At 23.7% G+C, this 15,887-nt stretch overlaps 3 protein-coding genes across 8 annotated transcripts; 2 read left to right on the forward strand and 1 right to left on the reverse strand.

Moving 5' to 3' along the window:
- Positions 1-87: 87 nt before the first annotated feature.
- LOC108004109 (methylcrotonoyl-CoA carboxylase subunit alpha, mitochondrial) lies at positions 88-4,031 on the forward strand. The gene is made up of 9 exons (XM_017066780.2): positions 88-796; positions 899-968; positions 1,040-1,424; positions 1,515-1,849; positions 1,972-2,268; positions 2,505-2,717; positions 2,887-3,381; positions 3,480-3,668; positions 3,740-4,031. The coding sequence occupies exons 1-9, from the start codon at positions 765-767 to the stop codon at positions 3,848-3,850; spliced, it is 2,127 nt and encodes a 708-aa protein (XP_016922269.1). The 5' UTR covers positions 88-764; the 3' UTR covers positions 3,851-4,031.
- Positions 4,032-4,793: 762 nt separating this feature from the next.
- LOC108004072 (transmembrane protein 209) lies at positions 4,794-7,348 on the forward strand. 3 transcript variants are annotated; one of them, XM_017066734.3, is made up of 8 exons: positions 4,794-4,980; positions 5,072-5,197; positions 5,279-5,580; positions 5,705-6,025; positions 6,087-6,220; positions 6,339-6,665; positions 6,754-6,975; positions 7,065-7,348. In XM_017066734.3, exons 1-8 carry the CDS (start codon positions 4,934-4,936, stop codon positions 7,191-7,193), a joined length of 1,608 nt encoding a protein of 535 aa, XP_016922223.1. In that variant the 5' UTR covers positions 4,794-4,933; the 3' UTR covers positions 7,194-7,348. The 3 variants fall into 3 exon arrangements, with proteins under 3 accessions (XP_016922223.1, XP_061929257.1, XP_061929258.1); XM_062073273.1 differs by lacking the exon at positions 5,072-5,197 and having other exon boundaries at positions 4,802-4,980; XM_062073274.1 differs by lacking the exon at positions 5,072-5,197 and having other exon boundaries at positions 4,820-5,017.
- A 2,007-nt stretch (positions 7,349-9,355) lies between these two features.
- Positions 9,356-15,786, reverse strand: LOC108004105 (zinc finger protein 62). Of its 4 annotated transcripts, none has more exons than XM_062073272.1 (4): positions 15,198-15,786; positions 14,415-14,760; positions 12,842-14,345; positions 9,356-12,762 (listed from the first exon to the last, which is right to left on the reverse strand). In XM_062073272.1, the coding sequence occupies exons 1-4, from the start codon at positions 15,294-15,296 to the stop codon at positions 10,776-10,778; spliced, it is 3,936 nt and encodes a 1,311-aa protein (XP_061929256.1). In that variant the 5' UTR covers positions 15,297-15,786; the 3' UTR covers positions 9,356-10,775. The 4 variants fall into 4 exon arrangements, with proteins under 4 accessions (XP_061929256.1, XP_016922263.1, XP_016922262.1 ...); XM_017066774.3 differs by having other exon boundaries at positions 9,356-12,759; positions 15,123-15,786; XM_017066773.3 differs by having other exon boundaries at positions 15,123-15,786.
- Between the last annotated feature and the right edge of the window lie 101 nt (positions 15,787-15,887).

Below are 15,887 nucleotides of genomic sequence, written 5' to 3' on the forward strand. Positions count from 1 at the left end.
AGTGATTAATTAAAGTAATTTTATACTTTAGACAATCAAAACTTTCATTTTTTTTGTAAAAAAACAATCATTTTTGTATAATAAATTAAACCATTATAAATCAATAAAAAGTATAAAATAATAGATATTAATAATAAAAAAAAATAATAAATTTATCTAACAGAGAAATAAAATACAATGTTAATATTTTTCAACAAAAAATAATTTTTATTATATTAAATATATTATAAAATGCATAAAAAATTATCGAAAATATGAAAAAAATTGCTCATTTAACTCTTTTATATTAAATCTATTAAATATCTGAATATTTTTATGAAAATTTACTTTTTTCCATATTTTTTTTAATATTTAAATAACGATTTATATTAAATCAGAATTTTATTTGACATTTGTATATACAAAATATATGTATTATATAAAAAAAATATATATATATACAATATATATATTTGTTATTGTTTTATTTTGTTTTTATATATTATTTTCTTAGATATGATATAGAAGTCAAAGTTTAACTAATATCTAAATTTTTGTGATTTATTATATTTACTATTTATCTATATGATAATATTTGTGTGTGAATGCGCGCGTATGTGTGTATATATGTATAATCTTTTTATAAAGATTAGAAATTATTGATATTGTATATATGGAAACTGTTGGAAATTTTTGAAATCTTAAAATTTATATCTAAATTTCTAAAATCTATATTATTATATATTATTATTATATATTGTTATCGTTTTTACTATATGTGAATAATGTATCTAATGGAAAAAATGTCAATTTTACAGTAAGTAAATTATAAAAAGATCTCATATAAGATTAAACATTTAATATTTATAAATAATATTTATTTGCATAAAATTAACTAATTATATATTGTTATTAATAGATGCAGTAAAATAATTTCACATATAAATAATTTACATACTTCGAAGATTACAACTGGCAGATTCAACAAAGTAGAAACTAATATTTTAATTCATAATTTTGAAAATTAACTTAATTTGTAAAGTTTTCTATCATATTATAGATTTTAATTGCAAATAGAGGAGAGATTGCATGTCGTGTAATAAAAACTGCTAAAAGATTAGGAATACAAACTGTAGCAGTATATAGTGATGTGGATAAAGATTCTTTACATGTTGAACAAGCAGATGAAGCATATTATATTGGTCCTGCTCCTCCGAGTCAAAGTTATTTAAGACAGGACAAAATTATATCTATAGCAAAGAAATCAAAATGTCAAGCAATACATCCTGGATATGGATTTCTTTCAGAAAATGCAGAATTTGCAGAATTTTGTCAGAAAGAAAATATTATATTTATTGGTCCTCCAGCAAATGCAATTAAAAATATGGGAATTAAAAGTACTTCAAAGAATATAATGACAAAAGCTGGAATTCCTGTTATAGCAGGTATAATTAATGTTAAGTATAAGCTTGTATAATATACAATTTTATATACATATTATATTAAATAAAATATTATATTATTAATAAAATTAGGATATCATGGAAAAGATCAATCTAATGAAATCTTATTACTAGAAGCAAAAAAGATAGGTTTTCCTTTAATGATAAAGGCTATATGTGGTGGAGGAGGCAAAGGAATGAGAATAGCTTTGAAAGAATCGGAGTTTATTGAAGCTTTAGAATGTGCAAAGATTGAATGTGAAAACGCATTTAATGATTCAGCCATTTTACTTGAACAATATATCAATAATCCAAGACATATTGAAATACAAGTTTTTGCAGATAAACATGGAAATATTGTTCATTTGTTTGAAAGAGATTGTTCTATTCAAAGAAGATATCAAAAAATTATTGAAGAAGCACCTGCAGTATGTATTTAAATTTTTAATTTTAACAATATTAACTTTAATAAATATATAATGTTATAATAATTTAATTTAAGAATTATAAAAGTAATTATAAAAATTATATAAAAAATATTATGATTTAGCCTGGAATTTCAGCAAATTTAAGATCAGATTTAGGCACAACAGCAGTTCAAGTGGCAAAAACCGTGGAATATATTGGTGCCGGCACTGTCGAATTTATAATGGATTGTAATACAAATAATTTTTATTTCATGGAAATGAATACACGTCTTCAAGTAGAACATCCTATTACAGAATTAATTACAGGATTGGATTTAGTTGAATGGCAATTGCTAATAGCAGCAGGAGAAGAACTTCCATTAAAACAAGCACAAATTAATTTTAAGGGACATGCTTTTGAAGCAAGAATTTATGCTGAGGTAATCACATTATTTTTTTTAAAATCAAACAAAATATTTACAAAACATTTTTTATATAAAATGTATATAAAATATATGTTTCTTATGTTTCTTCAAAATAAATTAGTTTTAACTTTTTTTCTAGCTAATTAATTCTGTAAACAATTTATTAAGTTGAATCTTATTATTTTTAATTATTTTTTATAATTATATATAAATATAATATACATATAATATATAAATATTATAAATTACAGAATCCAAGAAAGAATTTTCTACCAGGAGCAGGAAAATTATCTTATATGAGAATTCCAAATATTAGGAATAAATCAATTAGAGTAGAAACTGGAGTTCGCGAGAAAGATCAAGTATCTGTGCATTATGATCCATTAATTGCAAAATTGATTGTTTGGGGAAAAGATAGAGAAGAAGCTTTAAATATACTTAAATCAAAATTAAATAATTTTAATGTAAGTAAAATTTCAATTAGATAATACGTGATTATATTTTATATATATATTTTCATTAATATTAAAAGATAAATATACATATAATACATTTAGGTATATGCATATATGCAATTAATTTAAAAATTTATATATTTAATTTATTTACAATAATTTTTACATATATTTTTAGATAGCAGGAATTGACACTAATATAGAATTTATTAAAGACTTATGTTCTCATTCGAATTTTCGGCAAGGGAAAGTACATACAGGCTTCATAGAAGAACATTATCAAAAATTATTTCGAAAATTACAAATGCCAACTCATATTGCAGCTCAGGCTGCTCTTGCCTTGATACTTTATGAAAATAGGCACTCTTTACAATCATCTTTTACAACTCTTGATCCTTTCAATCCTTTTGCAATTGAAATTGGTTTAAGATTAAATCATACTTTAATGCGAACTTTTTGTTTTAAAGTTTATGATGATGACATCAAAGTTGAAGTAAAATATATCGAACCTGAAATTTATTCTATGAGAATCAATCAAATTGGTCCTTGGAGAAGAATAACTGGTTTATTAAAGGAGAAAGAAAATTCATTGGAATTATGTACCGAAATTGATGAAACAATTACCAAAGCAAGAATAATCAAAATTCATGACAAATTATATTTATTCACCAAAGTTAATATTTTTTCTTTCTAATATGTTTTTAATTAAATCGAATAATTTAATTAAAAAATCGCTCAAAAAGTTATTTATTTCAACTTCAATTTTTATAGGATCGTGAATGGCAATTTAACATATCTCCTACAAAATTTCTTCACAATATTACAAATAATCAGATTGAGTTAAATCCATACAGAGCTTTAAGTCCTATACCAGGTTTTATAGAAAAGTTATGTGTTGAAAAAGGAGATACTGTAAAAATTGGAGATGCTTTACTTGTGATTAATGCTATGAAAATGGAAGTATGTTTATACTAATTTCAATATCATTATAATTTTAGATATTTTTATTTAAAAGTTAATTTTATTTACAGCATATTGTCAGAGCATCCACGAATGGAACTGTTGAAAGTATACTATGTTCAATAGGTGATAATGTGCCGAAAGATAAACTTCTTATTAAATTAACTGAATCTATGTCTTAAATTAATGTATAATATTAATATTTATATCTATCTTAATTAATTATAATTTCATTTTTTTTTCAAATTCATAGTCAATCAAATAATTTTATTTTCAGAAATTAATAATATATAGCAAATTTATACTAAATAAATAACTTTGTGTAAAAATAAAAATAAAAATAAAAATCTTTCATAAAAAAAATTATCCTTTCATAAAAAACTTATGTATTGATTTTTTTTTTAACTAAATAATAGTATGAAATATAATATAGTTATTTTCAATTAAATATTTGCGCATTATTCAAAATTAAATTACGTGTTTTTAAATTAGGTGTTTTATTATTTTTAATTTTCATCTTATTTATAAGTAAAATTATATATTTATACAAAATCTTATGTTATAAAAATTGAGAGATAAAGCATTTCTTTTAAATTTGTGTTTGCAATACAAAATTTTATCAGAATCATTTAATGAATATTGTTTAAAAGAAAAAAGAATTGTTTATGACAATATTAAGTGCATTTATAATATACAATTTTTCATATAAATTTTTTAATAAACTAAGCATATATGATACATAATTTTGATATAATATATAATTTTATATATAATTTTAATATAATTTTAATATATTCTAGAAAAAAATTCAAAAATATCAGCTATTATTTATTTATTAAATTATAAGTAATGTAAGTATTAGATGAAGGAAATAGAACAAAGCCAGTAATGTAATAAAAATAAAACTTTATCTTACTTCATTTAATGTAATCTTTAATTATTTATAATTTAATAAATAAACTTTAATCAAAATTTTTATGTACTAACTTTTGTATTTGTTTGCGTTTAGAATCAATTTTTTAAAAATATCCCAGAATATATTAATATTCTGTACATGTACATATAATTAATAATTTAATTGCTAAAATATTATATTAGTTGAAACTATGTATTTCATTTCATTTTATTAATATGAAAAGTGCGCCAAACGTACTATTTGCTTATGAAGAGATATATGATTAAAAATGGCAGAGTGGTTTTGAGATAATTCTTTAAATAAATTAATAAAGCAAAAAAAGAAAAAAGAAAGAAAAATAATAAGAAAAATGAGTAATTTTCAATCTCCTATGCGATGTATTTCTCCTAATGCGAGGTATAATATAATATATGAAATATAGAAAAGGATTGAGGTTAGAAAATTAATTATATGTTTCATATGTCACTTTAAATAATTTAATTTATAGAATTCTGAGTGCCAAACCTCAAGTTGAACAAACGCTCAATATAAAACAAGCACAAAATAAAGCAAGAAATAGTATTACGTGGTTTTTTGTCAATAGTTCTTTACTTGGAATTCTCGTATTTGATATGTAAACAATTAATATTTTTTTTATATTTTAATCATTTATTCTATCAATATAAAAATATATAAAATTAATATATTATTTTAGATTATATGGAGGTGCAGCATATAAACCATTTTGTTGGGCTGAATGGTGTTTGGCCTCAATATTTGCATTAAATGCTTTATATCATATCACAAGATATGCATGGTCAAACTTTTCTCTACGGCCAATTCTATTAAGTCCTAAACAAAGGCGACTATTGGGTATATCAGAAGATGATCCTTTCTTTAAGAATGAATTACCATTATCTCAAAAAATATCTGAACCAATAATTCCATTAAATTTATCATGTATAAGTCTTAACAGAAGAATGATCCCTCTTAGTTCTACAGGATTAAGTGAATCTAGTATGAAATATTTTTTTTCCTCATTCTAATATTATTTAGAAAATTTTTATAAATATATATTATAAAATTATATTATAAAATTTCTATGATATATACATATATATATATACTTTTTATGTTCAAGAGAATTTTTCACCATCAAATCAATTTTTTAAATATGATAATCCTACATCTCAAAGATCAACTTCTAATCCTAACGGATCTTTTAATAAGCCTTTCAATATTTCAACAAATGGGAATTTAACTAATGAGGATTTAATTCAAAATGAGAAGGAATTAAAAAATTACTTGGAAAAAGCACGTCAAAAAAAAAATGTTCTATCTACAGACATTGATCAACCTTCTAATTTACTTAGTTCATTTTGGTCACATCCAGCAATTAGAAATCCTGGAGAAGTTTCTCCATTGTTGAGAAAATGTGCATACCAAGTAGCACCAATTATAGGTAAGGTTATGGATAATTTTTTTTTTAAAAATAAAAATTATATTACTTTTCTTTTTCATAGATAAATCAAAATCAGTTAGTCCAGGTACTGAAGAAGGAAATTCACCTAGAGGTGTATTTGGTGCATCAAATGTTTGGAGGAAATACAGAATTGATTCAATTAAAGTAAATGAATGGACAGCTAATCTTCGCATGGTAAATTAGATGTTAAATACATTTCAACGTGATATTTACATTATAATAAAAAATATATAACAAAATATTTGTAATAAATATAAAAATAATATAAAAAATATAAATTCAATTATTTCAGTGGATTAGCAAAACAGTCATTGAACGAGTAGCAACTGAAATTGATAATGTTTGTTTAGCATTAGTTCGTCATGGTTTAAGTGATTCTCAACCAGGTTATGTGGGATTACATAGATTAAGAAAACTTGCACAAGCACCATTCTTAGTATCTGCTATTCCTACTTTACCAACTTTGGTACCTTTTTTAGAATTGTCTAATAATCAAGAATATTTAATTAAGAGAATTAAAATTCTTGCTAAAGGAGGATCAATGAGTGAATTCAAATGGAATGGTGGAGGATCTCATAATGGCAAAGAATGGGATTCTAGTTTACCAACTGATTCTGTGGTAAAGTAAATTCTTTTAAAGATTATAAAATAATATTTAGACAAGTAATTAAAATCAATATAATATGTATTTTTATTATTTTTTTTAGATAATTATGCACTTAATTTCAACATACATGGATACGCAATTGGAAGCTCCTTTAGATCAACCTGATGCACGACCATTTACATCAAGATATATGGCTAGATCAGGAATGGCTTTACCACGTAGTAAGGGACCTATTGTAGTATGTCAATCTATAAATCCACCACATTATAATTTGGCACATTCTGGGGATTCATCACCTAGCGATTATGAAGAAATACAACGTGTAAATAGATTTTATTAAATTTATTATCATTATTTTATTTTCATTTTAATACTTGTAAATTGATATTAATTATTTTTTTTTATTTTTAGGGTAGAAATAATTTATTTCATACATTTCTATTATTTTTATACATTGTTAAAACAAGAGATCATGGTATGCTAGGTCGTGTAAATTTAGGTACCTCAGGTATAAACGTTTTATGGGTAATTGATAATTGAATATTTAATGTTCTAACAAATAACAATATCATACAACAAATATTTTATGATATAATATTTATTTTTTTTTTCACTTGCATTTTTGTTATTAATGATTTCTTTCTTGATATGTATTCTTCATGTGTGAAATTATATTCAGTGGTTTTTGTTTTGTACTTTTTTTTTTATATTTATCTTATTTAAAGCATATAAGATGTTATTATATTCGTGAAACATCTTTAAGATTTGAAATATCAATTTTGCAAATCAAAAGTTTATATATTAAAATATAAATTAAATATAATATTAAACATAAAAAAAATCAAAAGCTGCTTCAAAAGTATTATTTAATGTAAATGTTATTTATTAATATAAACTATAAACAATTGAAATTTGTGTCAGATGGAGATAGTGAGGTAATTATATTTTCATCTTAATTCAATTAATGCAAACTTAATTGTAAGCTAATAATTGCTTATAATTGTAAGCTAATAAAAAAGTTATTTTTTTATATATTTTTATTTGTTTGATCTTTAGAATCAATTTTCTAAAGAAGTTTCATGAATATATTAATATTTTGTAAATTAAAAAAAAATTTCATATATATAGATTGTTTGTTATAAAATTAAATAAAAAATTTAAAAATTTAAATTAATTAAATTTAATAATTTTTAAATATAAAATTGATATGCCAAAAGCTTTATTTACGTTATATTCTGTTCATCTTACTTTATTTAATATAAAATGGTAATAATTTATAATTTAAAAAATAAACTTTAATGGATTTTCTTATGTATCAATTTTTCTTTGTGGAGTCTCTAGAATTATTTTAAATTTTTTGTATTATTCCGGACCAATAATGCAATAATAAACTTGTATTTGGTCCAATCAATGTCTTAAATATTTATTGATTTTAGATACATCAATATTTTTAAGACTTTGAATTATCTCAAAAAAATAAACTGTGTCAAAATATATCTCAATAATTGCATTCTTATATCTAACCTTTATTCGATGATATAAATATGCATACAGTATAATTTTGTTTTTTGGTTATTATATGATTTTTATGGGCTTATGTTCATATCAGGCTTAAAATTTCTCAAAAATAAACAATTTTTTATAAAATATTTTTTATATTTTCATAATTTATTAATTAAAATAAATATATAGGATGTTAATATATTTTTGAAAAATCAAAAAGGATGAAAATAAATACAAAAAATGATGTACAAAAATGAATTGAGATTTATTTCTTAAGTTATAAACAATTTAAGTTTGCGTTAGCGAGATGAAAATTGAGCGAAATAAACTAATAAGATAGAAGTATCTCATTCTGTCGTTTGAAAACTCATTAATAAATAAGAGTTTCAACTAATATATTTTAATATAATTGTTACATTAACTTTTAACTTTTGTATTTTTTTTGATATTTAAAATCAATTTTTTGAAAATATTTCATGAATATATTAATACTTTATTATATTACTATATTAATTTTTTTTTACTATATTAATAAAATATTAAATAAAAAAATTATTTCTCGTTAATATATTTATATTTAATATAAAATAAACAATGCAATTTGTCTAAATAACTTATTTCGAGTTATATCTGCTATAGTCATAGTTTTATCTGGATATTATTAGAACTAGGTTTTATTGTAATTATATATTCATATATTTTATATATATAAAATATTCCATTTATAAATATAAATTATGTATAACATTATATAAAAAATGGATTCAAACAGGAATTGAATGGTTTTAGTGAAATATAATTTTTCTGTATATATAATTAAATATAATCATAATTTTAATGCATTAATAAAAAATTTAATATAAAATTGTATAATTTAAATTTTGTAAAATTTATTATATAATAAATTTATTTATTATATGAAAAATAAGGAATATATGAAGCTGTTCTTATTTATTTATATTTTATACATTAAATTTCACAACAAAATTATATTATTATTCATCTGAAAAATTAATTACATCAAATTATATCCTCTTTGAAGTTATTTAATTTTTATTTAAACTAATACAATAATAATACAGAATATTTTACACATAATTTGTATAGATTAAAATCAGACATTATATCACACTTACCTTTGTCACTTGACAAAAATTTATCATAGAATTTATCATTAAAGTAAAAATCTATTCTAATCATTTTGATATTATGAATATATTTTATTCACAGTATTTAAGTATATGTACAAATGAATCATAAATCACATATATCCGCATCCATTGAAAGTAAAACATAATACATTGTAATAGCACATAATTTCTTTTTTGTAAGTTTTTAATTTTATTTTACAAATTTTAATATAATGTATTGTACTGAATATACATATGCACACATAACAAGTATCATAAAGAATTTTTTGCGAAATTGAAAAATTGAAACAATCTGGTTAAATAAATGCATTGTATCTAATTATAAAATTGATGGTCATTCCATCGATATCATGTTACATAAGAAATGCAATTACTTTTAATATTATCATTCACATAATTTGTATACAATCTTGAAATTTCTTTTTTCTTCTAATTAAAAATCCATATTTTGTAAAAAATTATGTTAAACTTTTCATACAATGTATAATATATTCTTTGGATAACGGTTTCTTTATGTTTAAGATCAATCGGTATATACACCATAATTATATGTTATAATAAAATGAATATGTGAATATAATATAATGAATAACGTGTTCAATATACAGATAAAAAGCAGCAAATTTGTTTGTACATTAGTTTATAATTTTTCAGTAATTTTTTGAAGTAGATTATAATTTTTTAAGACTAAATGTTGCTTTAATAATTATTAAATTACGATGATAATTTTTTTTAATACTTATTATTATAACAATATTAAAAAATTATTTATTTATAATAAAGTCAAAAATTTACTATTGATTATATTATGTATATTCGTATTGTTTGAAAACATTAATTGTCATTAAATTGAATAGAATGTTCAATAATTATTTTAAATAAAATATAAATTTATAAATGAATTTCATAAAATATTTTCACACGATATTATTCAACATATCTGCGTACATACATACATGTATATTTATGCATATACGTATTTTTATGTTTATAAATCGCAATAATAATTACTTTCCAAACAGAAATAACTGAAAAAAGATACACACAGCATACAAGAAACAATTTAAATGAACTGATTTGAAATATATGACATAGAATAATTATTTTTTTAAAATAATTGCTTGGAATGAATAAAATAAATGATTATTTAGAAACATCCAGAAAGAAAACATCAAATTATTTTTATGAAAAAATTTGATTATTTTTGTTTTTTTTTTGTTTTCTTTCTTTTTCTTTCATTTTATATTTTTTATGTTCTAAACTATTTTATCCAATCCCAATAGTTTATAACAGTTATAGCTCATAAATATAAACAGAGATATACAACATATAATACAAAGTCAAAAATATCATGTTCAATTTCTGCATTTTCAATTTGTTTCTTATATTTTTTCTTACAATTAAGATATTTTTGTTTTTGTAATAGAAAAAAGAATTCAGAAAATACGCAAAAGAATTATGTATTAATTTATGATGTAGTAAATATTTTGGTTCCTTCTGGTAAAATTACTTCTTCACCAACATCAGTAAGAGTGACTGTAAGAGGGAGAATTAAAGGCATTAATATCTCCTGATGTTGCATAACTGTTTGTTGAGCAGTGACTGGTTCAGGTTGCCTAGTAATAGTAATTGTTTTAATATTTTGAGCCTTTACTATTTGTCCTTGTCCAAGTGTAGTCTGTTGTAGCACTCTTTGTTGATTTTGAGCTGGTTGTACTTGTGTAATTAATGTTTGAGTACGATTCTGATTTTGGACAAAATTTTGTTTACATCTTTTACTATGAGCGTAACGACTTCCATTGTTATTGAATCGTCGGTCACAGGTAGGACAGGCATAAGGTCTTTGACCAGTATGAATAAAAACGTGTTCTTTGAGCGATTTAAGACGACGAAAATTCTTTGGACAGTATTTACAATGATATTTAGCTTCGCCTGTATGTGAAGTTAAATGATTAGCAAGAGTATCAGCTCTAGCAAATGCTCGTGAACAATATTGACAAATATATGGTCGTTCCTGAGTATGTGTCCTCATATGCATTTTTAAATAGGCGTTCGTTGTAAATGGTCGTGAACAAACCTCGCAAACATATGGTTTTATGCCATTATGGGCTCTAAGATGTGCAATTAACGTTGTCGATTGTGTGAAACTTTTGGAACAAATCTCGCAAAGAAATCTTTTTGAGCTATCAGTTTCTTTGTTTTTTTTAAATGTTCGATCATGCTTTGATAAATGATTTGTTAATTGTTCTTCTTTAATGAAACGCTTTGTACAACGTGTACATTTATATGGTTTAATCATATTATGTTTCGCTACATGTATTTTTAAATGTTCCCTTCTATAAAATTTTTTTGGACATATATCACATAAGTACTTTTTTCCTTCATGAACTTGAATATGTCGTAAAAGCCCTTTCCTTGATGTATATTGTTTGTTACATTCTGTACATTCTAAACCTACAATATCGGTTCTTCTCTTCCTTCCAATTTTTTCACCTGGTTTTTTCTCTTCAGGTCGCGGTTCAATATCTCTTAAATCTTCCTCTGTAAGAATACCCTCCGTAACATGTTTTGCTCTATGTTCTCGCAAAATTTCGTTGTTTTCGAAAGTATCTCCACAGATATTACATTTTCTTACTTGATCGGGATTTTTCTCAGAACATTTATCATAATGAGCTTTTAATTTGTCTTTACGGTAGAATTTGACGTTACAAATATCGCATTCGAAATTTGGTTCTTCATGTAGCAATTGGTGACGTAACAACGATTTTTTCGTACTATATCGTTTTTTACATTTTGCGCATTCATGATTATCCATTGGCCAATCTAAACCACTTTCAAAATCTGAATCGTAATCATCTCTGTTTTCACTATGATCTATCTCTTCATTAGAACAATCCTTTTGTCGTTCTTTTTTTTCTGTTGATTGCTTTTGTTTTTCCAATTTTATACCTCGTTGTTGTTCATCTTTCACATGTTGCTCCATATGTTTTGTTAATGATTGCTTTGAATTACATTTTTTATTACAACTTGCACATTCCAATTCTTTTTTATAATTATGTCTCTTTTGCGAAAAAATTTCTCGCTTATTCCGGTTATTATCTGTAGAATAAGCACGATTTATCCTATCGTTATTTTCTTCTTCATCATAATCTTCTAAGCCATCTTCAGTTTTAATTTTATCTATAATTTTTTGTGCAGCTTTCGCAGCAACTCTTTTAATACGTTTATTAGGATCATATTCTTGCCCATGAAGGAAAGTTTTATGATTTGTAGCTATAAGATGATTACGTAATGTAAGTTCATTACCAAATGTTTTATTACATTGTGTACATTTGTAAGTTTTTATACGTTCATGTTGTTCCATATGCTTCTGCAATAGATCCTTTGTTGCAAATTGTTGATAACACATCTTGCAATTATAGTTGGTTCCAGAATGATGATGAATCTCCATGCTTCTAAATAACATGATACTTTGTCAGAATGATATGAATTCATAAATGATTCTTTTGCAATAAAATCTTATTTCTTACCTACCTGTCGTTTTTTTTTGAAGTATTATTTTCAATTTCTGGCAAAAGTGATTCATTTTCTATTCCGCAATTCTTTTCTTCACTTTCTTTATCCATTGTTTCATAATTATTTGCTTCATTATTGATCGAATTTTTTGTATCCATTTCGAGTTCTTGTTCAGTTAACACACCTTCAATAACGTGTTTTGTTCGATGATTCCTTAATTTTTCTAGCGAATCGAATTCTTCTTCACATATACTGCACTTAAGAGCAGTATGCGACATTGTATGTTTTCGTAAATTACGTTTCGTATAAAATTTCTCTGTGCACTTATCACATGTAAATGTTTTTATACGAATACTGCGATTCTCTATCATTTGATTATCATTGTCATAGTCATCGTCATCATCGTCATCATTGTCATCGTGATCATTATTTTTGTTATTGTTATTGTTATTGTTTCCACAGTCACTATTACTAATACTTTTAATTTTATTCCTTTCATCTTCTTTTCTATAGACATTTTGATTCTGTTCTTCTTCTATTCCTTCCCTTCCTATTTCCCTAGCAATGTTTTCTTTTTTTTGTTTGGCCTTTTTTCGATATTCAATATCTGAATATCGTCGTGTATCTTCATAATCATCAAAATCTAAACTGTGTTCATCTTCATGGAATGATATTTCTAAAGGCATTGATTCATCTTTTCCCTCTTCTTTTTCTCTTTCATGTTTCTTTAAATGTTTACTGAACGAAATTATATATATATATTGTTTACCACAATAGGGACATTTGTTCGATCTTTTACCTGATGGAGGCGATTTTGCAAGATTGTAAATATTCTTTTGTGGTGTATCTGGTAGTTTTTTCAAAGACAATGCTTTTCGAACTTCTTCATGAGAATGCATATGTTCTTTCAATATATTCTTTGATAAGAACTCTTTGTCACACAAGTAGCACAGAAAAAAAATTTTTTCCGATTGATCTAAGGATTTTTTCAATCTTGAAGTTAAATTCAAATTTTCAAAATAATTTTCTTCATCAGAATCTCGTTTTGTTTCGATGTTTCGTCGGACTAATTTACGTTTGCTTCTTCTAGTTTCATTTTGGTTCTGAGAATCTATTTCTGCTTTAATATCTGTATTTGTAATAGATTTTTCTCCTTCATCATCTCTTTCTTGTTTTGTTGCATCTGCTGCTTTTACCAACAAATTTACATATTCTGTACAATCTTCACGCTGAAATGATTCTTCAGAATTAGTAAGTTGATGATGACGTTGTTGTAGTTGTTCTTGTTGATTCGCATTAGATAATATACATTTCTGTTGTAATATATAATCATGTTCCACTGTTGAAATATTTTCAAGACAATCACTATCTCTATTTTCGTGTTTTAATATTTCTTCATTCTTGGGAGTGTTTGTGATAATTTTAATATCTTCTTCTTCATGATTCATGCAATCTTCTGTTGTCTGTTCAGTAGTAATCGCTTGATCAATTACTTCCTCTATAACCGTGCTAGAATTCTGTTCTGAGAAACATAAAAAACTTGTTAATAATAGAAATGAAAATTTTGATCTTTTACTAGATCTTTATTTACCTGCTATAGATTGTTCTTCTTGTTCGTTTAATTTTTCTGTCTGTAACAAAGTTAATTGATTCTTCAAAAGCGATGATTTCTCTTCTCTAGACATTGATGTAAGTGTATTGGCGCTTTGATAATCATTTTCTACATGCATTTCTCCTATATTTTCATTTTGTTCTCCTGCCTCTAAATGTACTTCAACTTCATTAAAAAATAACTCTTCTTTCATATTCATAGTAACAAATTTTTCTCTGAGAACCGTATCCGCTTGTTCCACCTGTAATTTAAACTCATACGCAGATTCAAGTCTATCCGCACACATCCAACATACACGCGTTGGTAAACCATCCCCGGGTAACATCTAAAACATTCACGAATACACGAATTAAATTACACGAATAATTCTTGTTAAAATAATTGATTATATACAAGATATAATCGTTATTGTGATAAAAAAATGTGAATAATAATACAGCATGCATATATGTATATATATATATATATATATATATAAATGTTAAATATATTAGAAATATGACAGAAAATTAAAAAACAAAATGGACAATTATAAATAGTAAACGATCTTTTAATTTTCATATTTCTTTTATTTATTTTTTCGTTTAAAAGTAAGAGGATGAACTATGCATCTAAAGTCGAGCGTTATTACATACTTTATCTTACGATTTATACTATATCATATAACCTCTACATTACATGTCTAACCTTAACATTAGCAAAACTCATTGCTTTTGCTGATAAGGATGCAACCTCACTTTCCAAAAACAAGTCTCGCATTACCACATTGCCAAGAAGACAAACGCGACATATTTCCACCGTCGACACAGTGCCCTCTTCGTTTTGTGACGGATCGGAGGTATTTATTTCCACGGCGTCCATGTTTTGTTTAGTGGACTGACTGGCCTGTGCTGCTTCCCGCAATCCACAGTCTGCAGTTCACAATTTCCTGATCTCTCGTTTCCTCCAAACTATTACCAATCGTTATCTTTGTTTAGCTTTATTTTCAATTGTGCAGCTCCTTCAAAATTATTAACTATAAATGAAATGTGTGATATATCTTCTGATATGTATTATTGTAATAGTTCATCAAGTTTCCTTTTATATTTTTTATCATATTATAATTTATATCAATTCATTATTATAATATACATTTTATATCATTTTCCGATATTTATATATAGTTTTCTAAAAATTCAAATTATATTTTAAATCATTTTTTAGATATTTCGATCAATTAAATATTTGTTATTCTTGATAATTAATCATAAAATTGTAAATATATACTAATTGTGAAAAACTTTATTATTTTGGTTACAATGTTTCTAGTCATGTAAATTTATTATTAAGAATATAATGGAATATTTGAATGTTTTAATGGATATTTTATTTATTTTTATATCATTTATTAATAGTAAAATAAAAAAAAATAACTTAGATTACTTAGATTTATATTAACTTAAATTAATAATT

Source organism: Apis cerana, linkage group LG3 (genome assembly GCF_029169275.1).
Source record: "Apis cerana isolate GH-2021 linkage group LG3, AcerK_1.0, whole genome shotgun sequence".
NCBI lineage: Eukaryota > Metazoa > Arthropoda > Insecta > Hymenoptera > Apidae > Apis > Apis cerana.